At 42.9% G+C, this 18,806-nt stretch overlaps 1 protein-coding gene across 2 annotated transcripts in view; it reads left to right on the top strand.

Annotated features, from left to right (window-relative positions):
- Window positions 1–18,806, top strand: part of COG2 (component of oligomeric golgi complex 2) — a 236,981-nt gene that overhangs the window by 181,480 nt on the left and 36,695 nt on the right. For both annotated transcript variants that reach the window (XM_044290296.1, XM_044290297.1), the window contains one exon: window positions 10,535–10,674. In XM_044290296.1, the coding sequence (XP_044146231.1) occupies window positions 10,535–10,674 (140 nt within the window). The remainder of the gene's footprint in view (window positions 1–10,534; window positions 10,675–18,806) is intronic.

Here is an 18,806-nt window from a genome sequence, read left to right as displayed (position 1 = left end):
CTACTGCAACGAGAAATACACAACATTAGTAATTTCCAAGCAATTAGCAATATCAAAACCAGGCCTATCACTACCACTATGGGCTTCAGTAAATCAGAGATCATATTGTTGAACCAGACACCTATAGACCCCATCCAAGAGAAGGGGTTCCATCCTTCTTTAGCTAGGTCTCTAGCCTTTTGTTGCAATTCCTTCACCTTATTCATGTGGGCCTCTATGGGATCATGTGAATCTTCAACCCAGGTGCAGCATTCTTCTCTTATGACAGCACAAGTCCCACCCTCTAAAGCTAGGAGGTAGTCTAAGGCCATACTATTTTGGAGAGCCACTTTCCTGACTTGTGCCAGTTCCTCATTAAGGGCATGGATTGAACTTGTGGTCTCATTAATAATTCCATCCATCATATTTACATATTTGTTTAATTTATTTGCTAACTCAATTCCCCAACCTGTCCAAGAAGGGAACCACATCCAAGCTTTATCTGCTGATGTGAATAACTCTTGTTTGTTTCTAGTCATCCCAAGAAGAGTTTCAGGGGCATCAGTAAGTGAAATGTTTGTGCGTCGTCTGATGGCTGGGACAACTCTTCCTATGGTACAGTTGCCCCATGCCCCCATAGGAAGCCATGAGTAGGCTCTGTTACCACAAATGTAGTATAGTCCTTGTTTCAGGACTTTGGGAATCATCCTGCCATGATGTCCCAGCCATTCCTGAAACCATATCATATTATCATACAATTTAGTCTCACAATTCCATTTGTCCTTGTCCTTTTCTGGACAGGCACACCTGGGGGCACAAGAAACTTTCATAGTTGGACAGAAACACAAACTATTACATTAAATTCCATATTGAATATCAGAGTAGCATTTCTACAATCTGTTTCCCCCACATATATCTGTGGTAAACTGACAAAGCGGCCCTTTATCTTAGCTATATGGTTCACATACATAGGCCCCAAACATATAGTGGGCGGAGAGATTATACCTGTAATCTCTAAGTATATCCCTTGATCAGAAACAGCATTATGTCAGGTGTGTTCTACATCTATTTGAACATCATAGCTATAGTCTGTGAGATTCAAATCATTCATAGAGATTGGAACACCTATCAGAGGGATTCCCTTCTGGTTGGCGGGGATTTGAGAGCATATCCAACAGTCAGTAGTATTCAGCTGCTTGGCAGTCTGTTGATGTAGTTGCCAAATGGAATTTGTATGTTTTCCTCCTTTCACCTGCGCACAAAAACATAGAATACAAAGAAACAGGCAAGGCATTGCATGCATTGTGATAGTCTACTGATCCACGTTACTCTCACAACTGGTTGGATTTACAACAGTGGAGCTGCTTTCCTGTTCGTGACTGTCTGTCTTCAGAACCTTTTTGCAGTGACTTGCATGGACCCAGACTGGTCTCCCGTTCAGCTTGACGGCGGTGGGTGTGGTCAGTTGCACCTGATATGGACTGTCAAACCTTGGCTCCAGGGTCTTTCTTACATGCCTCTTCAGGACTACCCAATCTCCAGGAACCAGAGAATGTGTACCTACAAGAGAATTAGGATCTGGTATAGAAGAGAAAACACGTGAATGCACCTTTGACAGATGTTCATGCAACTCCACCAAATATGAAGTCAGGGTAGAGTAGTCTGCTTGCAGCTGCTGTGGAAAATATAGCCCTGTCCTTGGTGCAGAACCAAACAAAATTTCAAAAGGACTAAACTTTTCTTGTCCAGTAGGAGTAGTGCGGATGGCATATAATACTACTGGCAAAGCTTCTACCCAGTTCATAGAACTGTGTGAGTCTAAATACTTTAGCAATTTTAATTTAATTGTCCCATTAAGTCTTTCCACCTTTCCGCTGCTTTCCGGGTGATAGGGAGTGTGCAGGGCTTGTGTGATCCCTAGGGTATTCAGTATGTGTCCCATTATCTCCCCAGTGAAGTGGGTACCTCTGTCTGACTCTATCACCTCTGGAATCCCATATCTGCAGACTACCTCTGACAATATTTTCTTAGCAGTATTTTTGCCTGTAGCCGTAGTTACTGGCCAGGCTTCTGGCCAGCCTGAGAATACATCAATGGCTACAAGGACATACTCATATGTGCTCACCTTGGGTAGCTGTATGTAATCCACCTGCACTCTTTGAAACGGGTACAAGGGTTTGGGAGTGTTTCTTGGGGGTCTTTACAAACCTCCCAGGGTTATGTCTGGCACATGTAAGACAACCCTGAACAAACTTTTCAAAGAGGGTCTGAATTCCAGGTGCAAACCAATGTTCTAACACTAGTGCGCTCATAGCTTCTTTCGACAAATGAGTAGGGCCATGTGCTAAATTGGCCATCATCGGATACAAACTCTGAGGCAAACATGTTCTGCCATTTAAGTATATAGTGGAAAAACCGGCACTCTACATCTATCAATAATGCTAAGGAGGCAGTATGTGGGATAGTAAGATATGTATTTATTTTTGTAAGGGTACGTTTTAGGAGTGGGAAATAAAGAGGTAGAGGTTCTAAAAATGTGGAGGTCCAAAGGATGAGGTTCTCATAAATAAAAATAACAATAAGAATGATGTTTTGCCATATACAGCGTTGCAGATACACAATACCAGAGATATGTCAAAAAATATACCAAAAAATAACAGGAGTAGCAAAAATAGCAAATATATGCAGAGTGGAGGTGTGGCACTGCAGTAATTATTTAATAGCGGTTTTCACCTTCCGTGGGTACAGTGAGTGGTTGTGTCCATTTGTATGTAGTCCATAAAAATTGTCTGTCTATACCTCCGGTCTTGGTCACATAGGAGGTATATAATATATGGGTAGAGCGGTGAGAAAATAAAAAGGGTAAAAATATATATAAAATACAAAAATGTAAAAATATAAAAATATATGTAGTAGGTCAGTCGGGTGCTGTACTTAGTGTGGCGTCCCACACATTAAGGGAACTGCACCCTGACTGTTTACCTTTCTTTGCGAGGTGTCCTGGTTGTTGGAGCAGCCTTGCTGCGCTCTGCAGTGTTTGTTTTCCCGGTCTTCTCGGCGTGCCACGTGGATATGACGTCACTTCTTCGGTGTCTCACGTGTCTTAGCCGGACTTGGTTTTAAGTTTTTCGTTGGTGGTCTTTTTTGATCCGGAGGATTCAGATGGGATTCGTTGCTCGGAAGCGCTTCCAGAATGAGGTTATTGGCAGGTTTTCAGAGGGAGGTCACCAGACGCGTTTCGAAGGACTACGCTGCCTTCTTCATCAGTGATGAAGAAGGCAGCGTAGTCCTTCGAAACGCGTCTGGTGACCTCCCTCTGAAAACCTGCCAATAACCTCATTCTGGAAGCGCTTCCGAGCAACGAATCCCATCTGAATCCTCCGGATCAAAAAAGACCACCAACGAAAAACTTAAAACCAAGTCCGGCTAAGACACGTGAGACACCGAAGAAGTGACGTCATATCCACGTGGCACGCCGAGAAGACCGGGAAAACAAACACTGCAGAGCGCAGCAAGGCTGCTCCAACAACCAGGACACCTCGCAAAGAAAGGTAAACAGTCAGGGTGCAGTTCCCTTAATGTGTGGGACGCCACACTAAGTACAGCACCCGACTGACCTACTACATATATTTTTATATTTTTACATTTTTGTATTTTATATATATTTTTACCCTTTTTATTTTCTCACCGCTCTACCCATATATTATATACCTCCTATGTGACCAAGACCGGAGGTATAGACAGACAATTTTTATGGACTACATACAAATGGACACAACCACTCACTGTACCCACGGAAGGTGAAAACCGCTATTAAATAATTACTGCAGTGCCACACCTCCACTCTGCATATATTTGCTATTTTTGCTACTCCTGTTATTTTTTGGTATATTTTTTGACATATCTCTGGTATTGTGTATCTGCAACGCTGTATATGGCAAAACATCATTCTTATTGTTATTTTTATTTATGAGAACCTCATCCTTTGGACCTCCACATTTTTAGAACCTCTACCTCTTTATTTCCCACTCCTAAAACGTACCCTTACAAAAATAAATACATATCTTACTATCCCACATACTGCCTCCTTAGCATTATTGATAGATGTAGAGTGCCGGTTTTTCCACTATATACTTTTATTGTTCTAAACCGCCTCCTGATTGGGTGAATCAGTCCAGAACCAGAGCACCTACACATTGTACTGACCAGGTGAGCCACCAATAACCTACCTTCTCTCCTTAATGTTCTGCCATTTACCTGCCAGAGCTCTCCTGTCTTCGTGGCCCCCGCCTCCACCCATACCTTTTTGTCTTGAGGCGTTATCTGGGCCTGTAATTCCTGCAAGAGCGACAAATCTGGCATAGTTGGGAAAAAAACAATGTCAGGAGCGGCAGACTGGCTGCGTGTTTGGCTGCTTGGTCTGCTTGAGTATTTCCCACAGCTAGCGGATCATCTGGGCTGGCACTTTAACAATGGCTACCTCTGTGGGCAGCTCTAGGGCCTCTATGAGGCTCTGTACTGCTTCAGAATTTTTAATTGGTTTGCCCGATGAAGTCCGAAATCCCCTAGTTTTCCAGATAACAACAAAGTCATGTTACCCCGAAAGCATACCTGGAATCAGTGTAACAATTTATTCTCAGTCCCTTACCCATTGTACATGCGTCAGTGAGTGCCTTCAACTTCGCCTCCTGTGCAGACGCACAAGATGGGAGTGGCTTTTGTATGATTACCTTACCATCCTGAATTACCGCATACCCGGTGACAAAGTGTCCTTGTTCATTATTCCACCATCTGGAGCCATCTACAAAATACTCAGCATCAGGATTAGTTAATGGTGTTTCAGTAACATTTGGTAACCCTTTTGTTTCTGCAATCATCAATTCATGACAGTTATGATTTGCAACTGGATCAGGCATTTCTACTACTCCCACGCCCCCCTCCTCTTCTAAATCCACTGGCATCAAAGTAGCTGGATTTAAAACAGTACATCGCTGTAAGGTAATGTGGGGACTGAGTAGTGTCATCTCATATTTTGTGATTCTGGCTTGAGACAAATGTTTCAGTTTGGTGGAATGTAGTAATTCAGCAACTGAATGTGGTACTTGTAATGTAAGAGGGTGTTGTAGTATCAAGTCTTCTGTCTTTAGCACTAATTCAGAGGCTGCAGCGACAGCTCTGAAACATGTGGGTAGTGCTCTGGCTATACAATCCAAACTAGTAGCCTAGTATGCTATGGGCCGCATACAGTCCCCGTGTTTCTGCGTCAGTACACCTGAGGCAAATCCCCCTTGCTCATGACAATACAATGTGAAAGTTTGCCCAATGCTGGTGTTGTGGTGAGAGTGAGTTTTAATGCATAAAATGCACTCACAGCTCCTGGTGTGAGTTCAAAGGTCTCTCCTTTGAGGCAGTCATATAGTGGCTGCATCATCTGAGAGCAATCCTTAATCCAGGGCGACAGTAACCAACAAGTCCAATAAAGGCACGCAGAGCCCTTGGAGTACTTGGCAGGGGGTGCTGCTGTATAGCACTAACCCTCTCGGTTGTGAGGTGTTTGGTACCTGGAGAAATGCAGTGACCTAGGAAAATCGCTGTAGATTTACAAAGTTGCAGCTTCTCTTTGGAGGCTTTACAACCATTTTCAGCAAGGAAAATAAGCAAAGATAAAGTTTCTTCTTTACACTGTTCAGAGCTGTGACACCAAAGCAACAGATCATCAATATATTGTAAAAGAACAGAGTCCGGATAGGCGGCTGCCAGGACTGCAACACAGAGTGTGAAGCAGTGGAGAAAATATCAGGGGAATTGGCAGCCCCTTGGGGTAAAACGACCCATGCATACTGCTTGTGACGAAAAGTGAAAGCAAAATAGGGCCAGCATTCTTCATCTAAAGGGACAGAGAAGAAAGCATTTGCAAGATCAATGACAGAAAAAGATGTGGCATCTATGGGCACTTGGTTTAACAGCGTGTGTGGATTGGGCACTTGTGGTGTATTTATGACAGTTACAGCATTCACTGCCCTTAAATCATGTACCATACGATAGACTGGAGGCTGACCCTTCACAGTCTGTTTCTTCTTTACAGGAAATAGGGGTGTATTAAAGGGGCTTTTTATAGGGATTATTAACCCTTTCCCCAACAGATCTTTCAGATCATTTGCAATAGCATCTTCCTGTGAAGAATTTAGTGGGTAGTGACATACACATGGCGGCTTAATGCCAGGTTTCAGCTGCACAACCACCAGAGTTACTGGTAGTCTGCCCACATCTTGAATTTCCAAGGGTTCAGCACTGCCCTTCAGGGCATAGACTGGTGGCAAATATTGTCACGTTATGACTAGGGTTGTTTCGGGTATCGCATTTTTGATACCTAATCGATACTTTTGTCTGGTATCGACCTCGATACCGGGGTTTGCCTTTTTTTCAATACTAGGCTTTGCTATAGCGCAGTCTAGTATCAGAGAACATGGAGCACGCTGCTCTCGGCGTGCTCTGTGTTCTCCTCAGCAGCACAGGGAAGAAGGAAGCATTCTCTCCCTCCCCCTGTGCCACCACTGCCACCAGTGGGGAGAGAGGGGCAGGCGCACTGCACCACCAATGAAAGTAAACGTTTAATACAAATCCAGGTGGCGGGTGCCGGCGGGGAGCTGCGATCAGCGGCAGTTAATCCCTCAGGTGCCGTACCCGCCTTCTGTATTAAATGTTAAAATCATTGGTGGCAGTGACCACAGGGTCCCCTCCTCTTCATTGGTGGCAGTGACAGCTTCTGATCGGAGCCCCAGCAGTGTAATCTGTTACCATGGCAGCCCAGGACACTACTGAAGCTCTGGCTGCCATGGTAATCTCCCTGCTGCTGTGTACTATGCACAGGGCAGCAGAGAGTGTAAAGTCCTATTCACCATAATAGAGCTCAATTAGGGTGAATAGGACAAAGGATTAAAAGATCCCAGGTATAAATCACGCTTTCCCAATTTTACATATAAAATATATAAACAATCAATAAACATATTACATATCGCCACGTCCGAAAAGTCCAAACTATTAAAATATAAAAAAAAAGTCCTATGCAGTGAACTCCATAACAGAAAAAATAAAATTAATTGCACGATTCTGCATTTTTTTTTTTTGGTCACCTTGTTCCCCCAAAAAATAGTATCGGACTGTTCTATTATGGGCCGGACGTTCCCTAAAATGCGGAATGCACGCAGCTTTTTTGGGCATTTTTATTTTTTTCGCGTTGTATCGAGTATCGCAATACTTTTTTTTTTTTTTTTTTTTTTTTTTTTTTTTTTTTTTTATGGTATCGAAACCAAATCAAACTTTTGGTATCGTAACAACCCTAATTATGACACTAATGCTAAATGGGAGTTACTTTAAATCTACTTTGGATAAGTACCGGGTATATTGTTAAATACATTTCTAGAGTTAAGTACAAATGAATAAAATTAAACCCCACATGACTTACAAATAGTGTAAAAAGGGCAATAAATGAGAGAGGGCTTTTAAGAAATACAAATCTGAGGGGTCAGTTGTATGCAAAAATAAAAAATCAAGGTCAGAACTTGTAGAGCCAGTAAATGGTGGTAGCGGGGTGTTGGTCACCGGGGATAAAGAGAAGGCAGAGCTCCTAAATGTTTATAAGGCTTCGTTCACATCACCGTTCAGCCTTTCCGTTCCCCTGCTCCGTTTAGGGGCAGGAGAACGGAAAGGACGGATAAGCACATAACTGACGCCAAACGGAGCCTGAGGACGCCATAGACTATAATGGGGTCCGTTATGTTTCCGCTCAGAAGATGATTTTTAAGCGGAGACAAAAGTTGTGCATGCAGGACTTTTGTCTCCGCTTAAAAATCATCTGAGCGGAAACATAACGGACCCCATTATAGTCTATGGGGTCCTAAGGGCTCAGTTTGACTCCGTTTGGCGTCAGTTATGTGCTTATCCGTCCTTTCCGTTCTCCTGCCCCTAAACGGAGCAGGAGAACGGAAAGGCTGAACGGTGATGTGAATAAAGCCTTAGCTCTGTATATACAAAAGAAAAGAGGCCATCTTATGAGGGTGGTGCCACTGGTGTAAATACCGCAAATAACTGTATTTGGCGGACGGTACATATGGTCCTTATTATGCTAAAAAAAATTAAAGTGAACAAGGCCCTTGGTCCAGATGGATTACACCCTAGAGTTCTAAAGGAGATCAGTTCAGTTATTGCTTTGCCTCTGTTCATAATATTTACAGATTCTTTAATGACAGGCATTGTACCAAGGGACTGGCTCAAGGGGAATGTGGTGCCCATTTTCAAAAAGGGTGCTAGGTCTTCACCAGGAAATTATAGACCAGTAAGCTTAAAGGGAATCTGTCATCAGGTTTTAGCATATTAAGCTGTTACCATTGCAATGTTCAATAAACTACCTTCTTTCCAGCAAGGGTCTTCTTTCTTTTTTTCATGTTGTCGATTTTTCGGTTATGCTAATGAACCTTCAAGGTGCCTAGAGGGGCGTTATTCCTCTCCTCTAGAGCCCAGTAACGCCCCCCTGCAGTGCCCAGCACACCTCCTCATAAATAAATTTTCTCCCACAGCCAATCTGAACTGCGCTGCTCCCTCCGCTACTTCATATAATTTATTCAACATGCGAACCTTGCTTCATCCTTTATTTCGCAGCCACAGTATCACCGACTGCCTGCGCCTGTCCGATCCTACGGCTCCTGAGGGCAACAGCCTCAATAGTGTCACTGGCCATGCGTAGGCAGTCGGCGATACTGCGGCTGCGCGAGATTTCATGTGCAAGAAAGGATGAAGCAAGGTTCGTATGTTGAATAAATTATATGAAGTAGCGGAGGGGGCGGCGCCGTTCAGCTAGGCTGTGGGAGAAATGTATTTATGAGGAGGCGTGCTGGGCTTAAAAAAGGCAGACTGGGCACTGAGGGGGGCGTTACTGGGCTCTAGAGGAGAAGAATAATGCCCCTCTGGGCACCTTAAAGGTTCATTAGCATAACCGAAAATCGCTTTTTTTTATCCAAATAGCAACATGAAAAAAAGAAAGAAGACCCTTGCTGCAAAGAAGGTAGTTTATTGAATATTGCAATGGTAACAGCTTCCCTTTAACATCCGTAGTGGGGAAAAATTTTAAGGGACTATGTGAGGAATATGGATTAATATTTACTGTCAGCCATGTCCTCACACCCCCATATGCTAACAGATAGCGGAGGTAGGGAACTCCACAGGAGGGCCCTGCTTCAAAGCCCCCAGGGGGTCCAGGCTTCAAGGAGAAGGTCACACCTCCGTGCACCAGTTTGGAGCCAACTGAATCCTGCAGGAAAACCCTCAGCATGGGGTATCCGCCCTTGCCCAGGATCAATGAGACCTCCCAGACATGTTGGCACCTACCTTTCATAAGGAATTATGAATCGCCTGGCCATCGCAGGCGCAAACCAGATACATATTTGTTTCCCGGTGGCCACAAGGTACGTTCCTATGGTCTTTGTTTACTGGGATGAGATCAGGGTAGGGAGATATCCATATCCCCCCATAGAAACCACATAACGGTACCAGGTTTGGGCTCTACTTGTAGCCGGAACCCAGGCAGGTCCATTGGTCCCAGAACCATCTCCCTGTGACCCTCTGGTCTGGAGCTTTGAACCCTAAAGGGTTTTGTGGGTCATTTGCTGCCAGCCCAGAAGAGGGGGAGTGGACCCCTCCCTGAGGCCGGGAGGGGAGGGGCTGGCTACAGATTAAAATTCTGGTGCCAGCAAGTAGGCGCGTCTTTCTCTGAAGAGGGGTCACATCCTACACATGTGTTTAGAGGGACCCAGGAAATAGCTGAGCTCACGGCCCTTTATGTGGACTCCAGCAAAGAACATCTTGAAGGAACTTTCATCATACTCTGTAACTGTATTATTACATTTTTATTTTATTTTTTTAATCCCATACGGCAAATGGCTGAATGGAAAAAGACATGAGTTCCCATGTTTGGCCACTTCACCATACAAAAAAATGAATAAAAAGTAATACTCACCCCAGAATAGTATCAATAAAAACTACAGACTGTTTCACAATAAATGAGCTTTCACACAGTTCCATAAACATAACTATTAAAAAGCTATGGATGTCAGAATATGGCGATGAAAAGAAAAAAATAAAATTATTTTTCCAGTATTAGAACACAAGAAAAACAGTATAAATGTGATATCGCCGTAATTATACTGGAGAATGAAGGCAACAGGTCAGTTTTGCCGCATATGGGAACAGTGTAAAAACAAACAACCCATAAAACTGTGGCAGAATTGCCTTTTTTTTTTTTTTTTATTCCGCCCCGCCCCATTTGGATTTTTTTTTCCAGCTTCCCACTATATTGTATGCAATAGTAAATGGTGTCATTAAATAGTAAAACTTGTCCCAAAAAACAATCCCTTAAAACGGCTATATAAATGGAAAAAAAAAATGAAAATCGCCAGGGGCTCAAGGGGTTAAAGTGTACCTTTTTTTTAAGTCAAAACATCTGAATTATATTTTATTGCACATTTTTTTTAAATATATAAATGTATATTGTTATTTACAGGAGGTACCCACAAAGGCGTCCCCTTATGTGGACAGTGCTCTCAAGCCACTGTGCCAACTTCAGCAGGAGTATGGACATACAGTAAAAGAAGTAACCAGACAAGAATGGCTGAAAGGAGCCCTCTCAGAATGTACACACAAGTGAGTAGACTAATACACACAATAATTGTAAGACAAGAGTGTCTGAACAAGTACTGGACCTTATGTGAGATTTAAATGAAGATTTGAATTTCATGTCAATATTCTTGTATGCTCTAGTTGTATTGTCTAAAATGGGGGTGCCCAACTGGTCCTTTATTCTTATTATACGAGAACTTCTCTACCGGATTATATAACAACTAGGAACTTATCTGGTAACTCCCTTACTCTCTCAGACCAGAGCCATAACAAAATAGAGCACTGCTGTCTGCTGGTGCTTGCCTGAATGATCTCTCACAGTAACTGATTGCCAGAACAGACTGACATAGGCATGGAGAGTTGTATCCCTGCAGCTGACACCTAGTTTGGGCACAGTCTCTGGTTTCTTGTCACGTTTTGACAGGACTGAGGAGACATATAGAATGTCAACAAAAATGTACCAACTGCACCAAATTCTGTACGGATAAGCAGAGTCAGTGCACAATCCCCATAAAAGGTGACGTAACTTTTGGGCAGAGTGCATAATTGCTGTTAACCACTTCCCATCTGGGCCATTTGCCCCTTCCTGACCAGGCCTAATTTTGCAAAACTGACATGTCTCACTTTATGTGATAATAACTTTGGAACGCCTTTATTTATCCAAGTCATTCAGAGATTGTTTTCTCGTGACACATTGTACTTCATGATAGTCATAAATTTGAGTCAAAATATTTCACCTTTTATTTATGGAAAAATCCCAAATTTACCCAAAAATTTGAAAAATTTGCAATTTTCTAAATTTCAATTTCTCTGCTTTTAAAACAGAAAGTGATACCTCATAAATATTTATTACTTAACATTCCCCATATGTCTACTTTATGTTGGCATCATTTTGGAAATGTCATTTTATTTTTTTAGGACGTTAGAAGGCTTAGAAGTTTAGAAGACAATCTTCAAGTTTTTAAGAAAATTGCCAAAACCCACTTTATAAGGACCATTTCAGGTCTGAAGTCACTTTGTGGGGCCTACATAGTGGATACCCCCATAAATGACCCCATTGTAGAAACTACACCCCTCAAGGTATTCAAAACCGATTTTACAAACTTTGTTAACCCTTTATGCGTTCCACAAGAATTAAAGGAAAATGGAGATCAAATTTTTAAATTTCACTTTTTTGGCAGATTTTCCATTTTAATCCAATTTTTTCTTTAACACATCGATGGTTAACAGCCAAAACAAAACTCAATATTTATTACCCAGATTCTGCGGTTTACAGAAACACCCCACATGTGGTCATAAACTGCTGTATGGGCACACGGCAGGGCGCAGAAGAAAAGGAACTCCACATGGTTTTTAGATGCCATGTTCCATTTGAAGCCCCCTGATGCACCCTTACAGTAGAAACTCCCAAGAAGTGACCCCATTTTGGAAACTAGGGGATAAGGTGCCAGTTTTATTAGTACTATGTTTGGGTACATATGATTTTTTGATCATTCATTATAACACTTTATGGGGCAAGGTGACCAAAAAATTGGTTGTTTTAGCACAGTTTCTATTTATTTATTTTTACAGCATTCACCTGAGGGGTTCAGTCAAGTGACATTTTTATAGAGCAGATTGTTACGGACGAGGCGATACCTAATATGTATACTTTTTCTCATTTATTAAAGTTTTACACAATAATAGCATTTTTGAAACAAAAAAATTATGTTTTAATGTGTCCATGTTCTGAGAGCTATAGTTTTTTTTATTTTTTGAGAGATTTTCTTATGTAGAGGCTCATTTTTTGCGGGATGAGGTGACTGTTTTATTGGTACCATTTTGTGGGACATACGCATTTTTGATCACTTGGTGTTGCACCTTTTGTGATGCAAGGTGACAAAAATTGCTTGTTTTGACACAGTATTTTATTTTTTTACGGTGTTCACCCGAGGGGTTAGGTCATGTGACATTTTTATAGAGCTGGTTTTTTCGGACGCGACAATACCAAATATGTCTTTCATCCCCCAGAAGGTCATGCAAGACCTCTGGGGGACATTTGCTTCACTTTTTCTTTTCTTTTTCACTGTTGATTTCTTCTGTAACTGGGGCTGACATAGTAGCCCCAGTTACAGGAGAAATGCACCCCCCAGAGAGGCTGTACAGCGCTGTACAGCCTCAGTGCAGGGCTGATCGAGGTCTGTGAGAGACCTCACACAGCTCCTGCACTCTCCGGTCCCAGCGGTCACATGACCGCCGGGCCGGAACAGGAAGCGCACAGCGCTTCCTGCTCTGCATACACAGCGCTCGGTGTGCGCTGTGTATGCAGCGATCTAGAAGGCAGGGACACCTGGGAACTGTCCCTGCCTTATCTCTGGGTTGTCCTGCTGTCACTGACAGCGGGCAACCCGATCAGCAGCTGCACGATTAGCGTGCAGCTGCTGTTTCTGAAAGGACGTTTTAAAACGTGCTTTCAGAAATAGAGGTCCACCCATAGGACGTTTATATCCTATGGGCGGACGTAAAGTGGTTAAACCATGGAATGCGCAGGTCAGCCAATAGGGTTGCATCAAAATACTAATACTGTTTTAATACTTTGAACTTTTTGGTTCAGTAGTGACATTGCCTGTACCGTATTTGTGCAACTGCTACTTTCACACCTGCGTTAGGTGCAGATCCGTCTAGTATCTGCACAGACGGATCCGCACCTATAAATGCAAACAATGGTATCCGTTCAGAACGGATCAGTCTGCATTCTATGTAAAAAAAAAAGTCTAAGTCTAATTGAAAGTCAATGGGGGACGGATTAGTTTGCAATTGCACCATATTGTGTCAACGTCAAACAGATCCGTCCCCATTGACTTACATTTTAAGTCAGGATGGATCCGTTTGGCTCCGCACGGCCAGGCGTACACCAAAACGCTGCAAGCAGTGTTTTGGTGTCCGCCTCCAGAGCGGAATGGAGGCGGAACGGAGCCAAACTGATGCATTCTGAACGGATCCCTATCCATTCAGAATCCATTGGGGGGGCCGCTTGTGAGAGCCTTGAAACGGATCTCACAGGCGGACACCGAAACTCTGGTGTGAAAGTGGCCTTAACAGGTCGGACTGAGAGAACATGGCTAGTAATTGCGTGCTTCCTGTTGCACGGCATGTTCTGATTAGCAGCTTCTCGCTCGCTGCTCTTCTTTTCTATCAATGGCCGCACACTGCCCTGTTTGCCAGCCTTATCGCAGTGGGAAGGGAGGAACACTCTCCACTGCCACCAATGATCATATAGATGCAGGCTGAGGGGAGTGTCAGGAAGGGAGGTGAATGGTGTAATGTTCGAGCCTTGACACACAGGGTTCTAATTCCTTCTGATCACAACACACTGCCTTATGCCTACATGGATGTGTTGCATACACCCTTCAATCGGGGTTTAGTACAGTGCTGGAATTAATCTCACTTTTGGTTAAGTACAAGTAATTTTTGCTTCTCCTGTGAACTATACAGGGAGTGCAGAATTATTAAGCAAGTTGTATTTTTGAGGATTAATTTTATTATTGAACAACAACCATGTTCTCAATGAACCCAAAAAACTCATTAATATCAAAGCTGAATATTTTTGGAAGTAGTTTTTAGTTTGTTTTTAGTTTTAGCTATTTTAGGGGGATATCTGTGTGTGCAGGTGACTATTACTGTACATAATTATTAGGCAACTTAACAAAAAACAAATATATACCCATTTCAATTATTTATTTTTACCAGTGAAACCAATATAACATCTCAACATTCACAAATATACATTTCTGACATTCAAAAACAAAACAAAAACAAATCAGTGACCAATATAGCCACCTTTCTTTGCAAGGACACTCAAAAGCCTGCCATCCATGGATTCTGTCAGTGTTTTGATCTGTTCACCATCAACATTGAGTGCAGCAGCAACCACAGCCTCCCAGACACTGTTCAGAGAGGTGTACTGTTTTCCCTCCTTGTAAATCTCACATTTGATGATGGACCACAGGTTCTCAATGGGGTTCAGATCAGGTGAACAAGGAGGCCATGTCATTAGATTTTCTTCTTTTATACCCTTTCTTGCCAGCCACGTTGTGGAGTACTTGGACGCGTGTGATGGAGCATTGTCCTGCATGAAAATCATGTTTTTCTTACCTTGCAGACTTCTTCCTGTACCACTGCTTGAAGAAGGTGTCTTCCAGAAACTGGCAGTAGGACTGGGAGTTGAGCTTGACTCCATCCTCAACCCAAAAAGGCCCCACAAGCTCATCTTTGATGATACCAGCCCAAACCAGTACTCCACCTCCACCTTGCTGGCGTCTGAGTCGGACTGGAGCTCTCTGCCATTTACCAATCCAGCCACGGGCCCATCCATCTGGCCCATCAAGACTCACTCTCATTTCATCAGTCCATAAAACCTTAGAAAAATCAGTCTTGAGATATTTCTTGGCCCAGTCTTGACGTTTCAGCTTGTGTGTCTTGTTCAGTGGTGGTCGTCTTTCAGCCTTTCTTACCTTGGCCATGTCTCTGAGTATTGCACACCTTGTGCTTTTGGGCACTCCAGTGATGTTTCAGCTCTGAAATATGGCCAAACTGATGGCAAGTGGCATCTTGGCAGCTGCACGCTTGACTTTTCTCAGTTCATGGTCAGTTATTTTGCGCCTTGGTTTTTCCACACGCTTCTTGCGACCCTGTTGACTATTTTGAATGAAACGCTTGATTGTTCGATGATCACGCTTCAGAAGCTTTGCAATTTTAAGAGTGCTGCATCCCTCTGCAAGATATCTCACTATTTTTGACTTTTCTGAGCCTGTCAAGTCCTTCTTTTGACCCATTTTGCCAAAGGAAAGGAAGTTGCCTAATAATTATGCACACCTGATATAGGGTGTTGATGTCATTAGACCACACCCCTTCTCATTACAGAGATGCACATCACCTAATATGCTTAATTGGTAGTAGGCTTTCGAGCCTATACAGCTTGGAGTAAGACAACATGCATAAAGAGGATGATGTGGTCAAAATACTCATTTGCCTAATAATTCTGCACGTAGTGTATGTAGGAACTTTGGTTCAGCGGGGAGCCTTTTTCAGCAATTTTACCACTCCCAGTGGAAGGTCTGGTCTTCTCCTGCACTAAACAGGGCTTTATAACTGGGGGTGGTCAGCAACAAAATGCTTTACCACAGTAATCCATTCTGTGACCGCAAGCAGGGTGGTACAAAGTACCTGCAACAGTTTTCACAGCAAGAAACAGAGGCATGAATCTTGTTTGTGATTCCAAAATGAATGCAGCTGGTCCAGAAGGGAGAGGAGTAGAGAACAGAAATGGTGGTAGCAATTTACTCTTTGGCTCCCTGGGGCTGTGAAGTGATGGGAAGGGAGACCTTTTTACCTTCGGGGCACACTCTGGTTCTAGGTCCCTCTTCCTGGTGGTAGTGGAGGTGCCCTTGATGTAAATAGGTTTTGGGGGGGAAAGGCAGCCCATCCTGTTTAAGGGCTGGCAATGCAGCATTATGGTTATGCAGAGAGCAGTGCGGCACAATGGTGAGGTGGGGTTTGATGCATCAAGTCCGCTGTACTTTACTGAGGCAGTTCAATAGATGGTTCGGGCATGCACTGATCACATCAGGCGCAGTCTTTACAGTTGGCATATGCAATTTTGCAAAGCTGTGTATGGGAGACAGTGGGCACAGTAAAAGTTTCCTCTAAGCATCTTTCTTATAATCTGCACAATCGTCCCAAATTGACCAAGGGGTGCTGGATGTTGGTATCTCCAGCTAAATACAGTGTCTCAACAGATGGCTAGTCAGTTTTTTTTTTTTGTATGATGGGGAACTTGAAGCATATTGATCCCACCAACATGCATGGAAGTCTGTGGCCTCAATGTAAGTTGCCTTCTCTGACAGATACTCTGCACTTTCCTTCTTATGGCCAATGTACATTCTGTAGGACCCTGTAAATTTCCCTCAAGGGCTCGCACATATGCAATCACCTTGCTGCTTTTAACCCACATAGTAAGGAGTTTCCATGTTAAATTATACTTCTTGCTGCTGCCTTACAGCTGACACACAACTAAACTACTTCCCCCTAGAGCAAGATGTGGTGCAAGTCCATGCCTAATAACTTGCCAGGGAGCTCACTCCCTCCCCAGACACAGCTTATGGGACTTGTGGTTCATAAAGTAGAGTCATATTAACTCCTTAGAGTGGAGCACTGCAATAACATAGCCGGCCTGGTGGCCTTCAGAAGGCCCCCAGCTGTCATGACAACTACTCTGCACCCTGCAGTTGCATTTTTGGAGTGCAGTTTGGAGGACAGTGGTAGCTCTCTCCCTCTGTCTAACCACTCAGATGATGTAAATGCCCTGACGCACTTTTCGCGTAAGCTTCCTCAAGGGGTGTATGAAATACACACCCATTTGCCTTCTGTGGTGGCCAACACCAGCTGCAGGCTCTGTCGTCTTCGTCGTCGTCTTCCTCCTCCTCCTCCTCCACTTGGCTCTAGTTAAGATATGGAGGAGGGGGCATAGGAGGTGAGATGCAGGACATGGCAGTGAGCCAACTGTACCAACAGCATACCTTTTACATCCAGTTACTTCTCCTGTAATCTAGATGTTCTTTCCTCATCTTCTCCATTTGGAGCAGACCACCATAATGACTTCTTTTAGTCACGTCTCATCACTGTTGGGTTTGTTACATCTTAGATTCCTCACCTTTCCATCATTCTCCTCACCATCTCAATACAAACTCCCCATTCTGGTGCCCCCACTGTATCTTCCTGTTGCCACCCCAAGACTGTTCCAGCTGTGCACCGCAGTGCCCCTAAACTAACTGCAGATTTTTTTTGCCTCCAGCTATAATAATGCATCTATAGTGCCCCAAGTAATGTGTCTCCTATTGTGTCCCTGTATTAATAATGCACCCTATAGTTCCTCCAGCAATAATACCCCCTATTGAGTGTGCCTTAATAATAATGCCCCCAATAATAATCAAACCGAAAAACGGACATTCAAGAATGAAACCCTTAATCGCGCTATTATTATGGTATAGCTCAAAACGTGTGTGATCCTTTATTAAAGAAAAAATAATAGAAAAAATATATAATAATAATAATAATAAAGAAAAGGTCCTATATGATATAGGATAATAGTGGATATCAAATATGGGTCGGAGGAGCCAATATTGGGAATAAAATAATCTCTCCCTGATAAACCCTATATAGTCCTCAGCGCATAGATGCCCTCAGAAGGTATGGGCTCCCTGTCCTCGTTTATTGATGGGAGAAGCATCAGAATAATATTTAGTGGTAAGGTTTGCCACTATATCTACATTTGCTAGTTTTTGGTTGGGGCCTTGAAGTATCTTTACTTGGTACCCATTGTGTCCTCTTTGGTATAAGATCTGGTCAGAGGGCATAAGTGGCTAATCACTTATTGTGGGCACTATTATCTTTATGTATTACCAGCAGTTCTTACCTACTTCCACACCAAATTTAATTTTATCACATTTATATATAATTATCTTTTAGATGTGTCAGTAGTAGTAGATCGTTCAGCTGCCCCCTTTATCATCTTGTGTTAGTGTGAGCTCCACATACAGCAAGTGACGGGTGTGTTCCACCTAGACCGGAAATTATAACTCCGGCGGGCGGAAACTCCATGCGGTGCCAGAATTTAAGCCTTAGTACTGGCGCCATTCCACTGCTGCACCACTCTGTACCAATAGAGGAGCATGCCAGCCCCCTCTCTGCCAAATGTAAGTGCTGACTTGTCACACTGACTATTTCTTAACACCATTTCTTAGCAATCGCAAATATTGTGTGTATGGGTCTGTATTTTCTTGTGGGTATCTTGGTCTTTTCTGAATATCACCTGGGCAGACATTAGTGGGGGCAAGTACTTGAATATAATTTAAAAGGGGTTCTCCAGATATCAAAAAAAATTAAAATACTTAAATATTATTTTATAACAAATATGTTCACAAATACCTTTTCATTAGGGATAGACCGTTATTGATTTTTTTTAGAACAGATACTGATAACCTGTTAACTTTCAGGCCGATAGCCGATAACTTGTACCGATATTCTGTGCATTTTCGTTTTTTGAAAAAAATCGAAAAATTCTGTTACGGCGTTCACAGATTATAATTTTTTTATATTTTAATAGTTTAGACTTTTCA

Source organism: Bufo gargarizans, chromosome 4, assembly GCF_014858855.1.
Source record: "Bufo gargarizans isolate SCDJY-AF-19 chromosome 4, ASM1485885v1, whole genome shotgun sequence".
Classification (NCBI taxonomy): Eukaryota; Metazoa; Chordata; class Amphibia; order Anura; family Bufonidae; genus Bufo; species Bufo gargarizans.
Note: the sequence above shows the minus strand (reverse complement) of the source record. Positions and strands in the feature narration are given on the sequence as shown.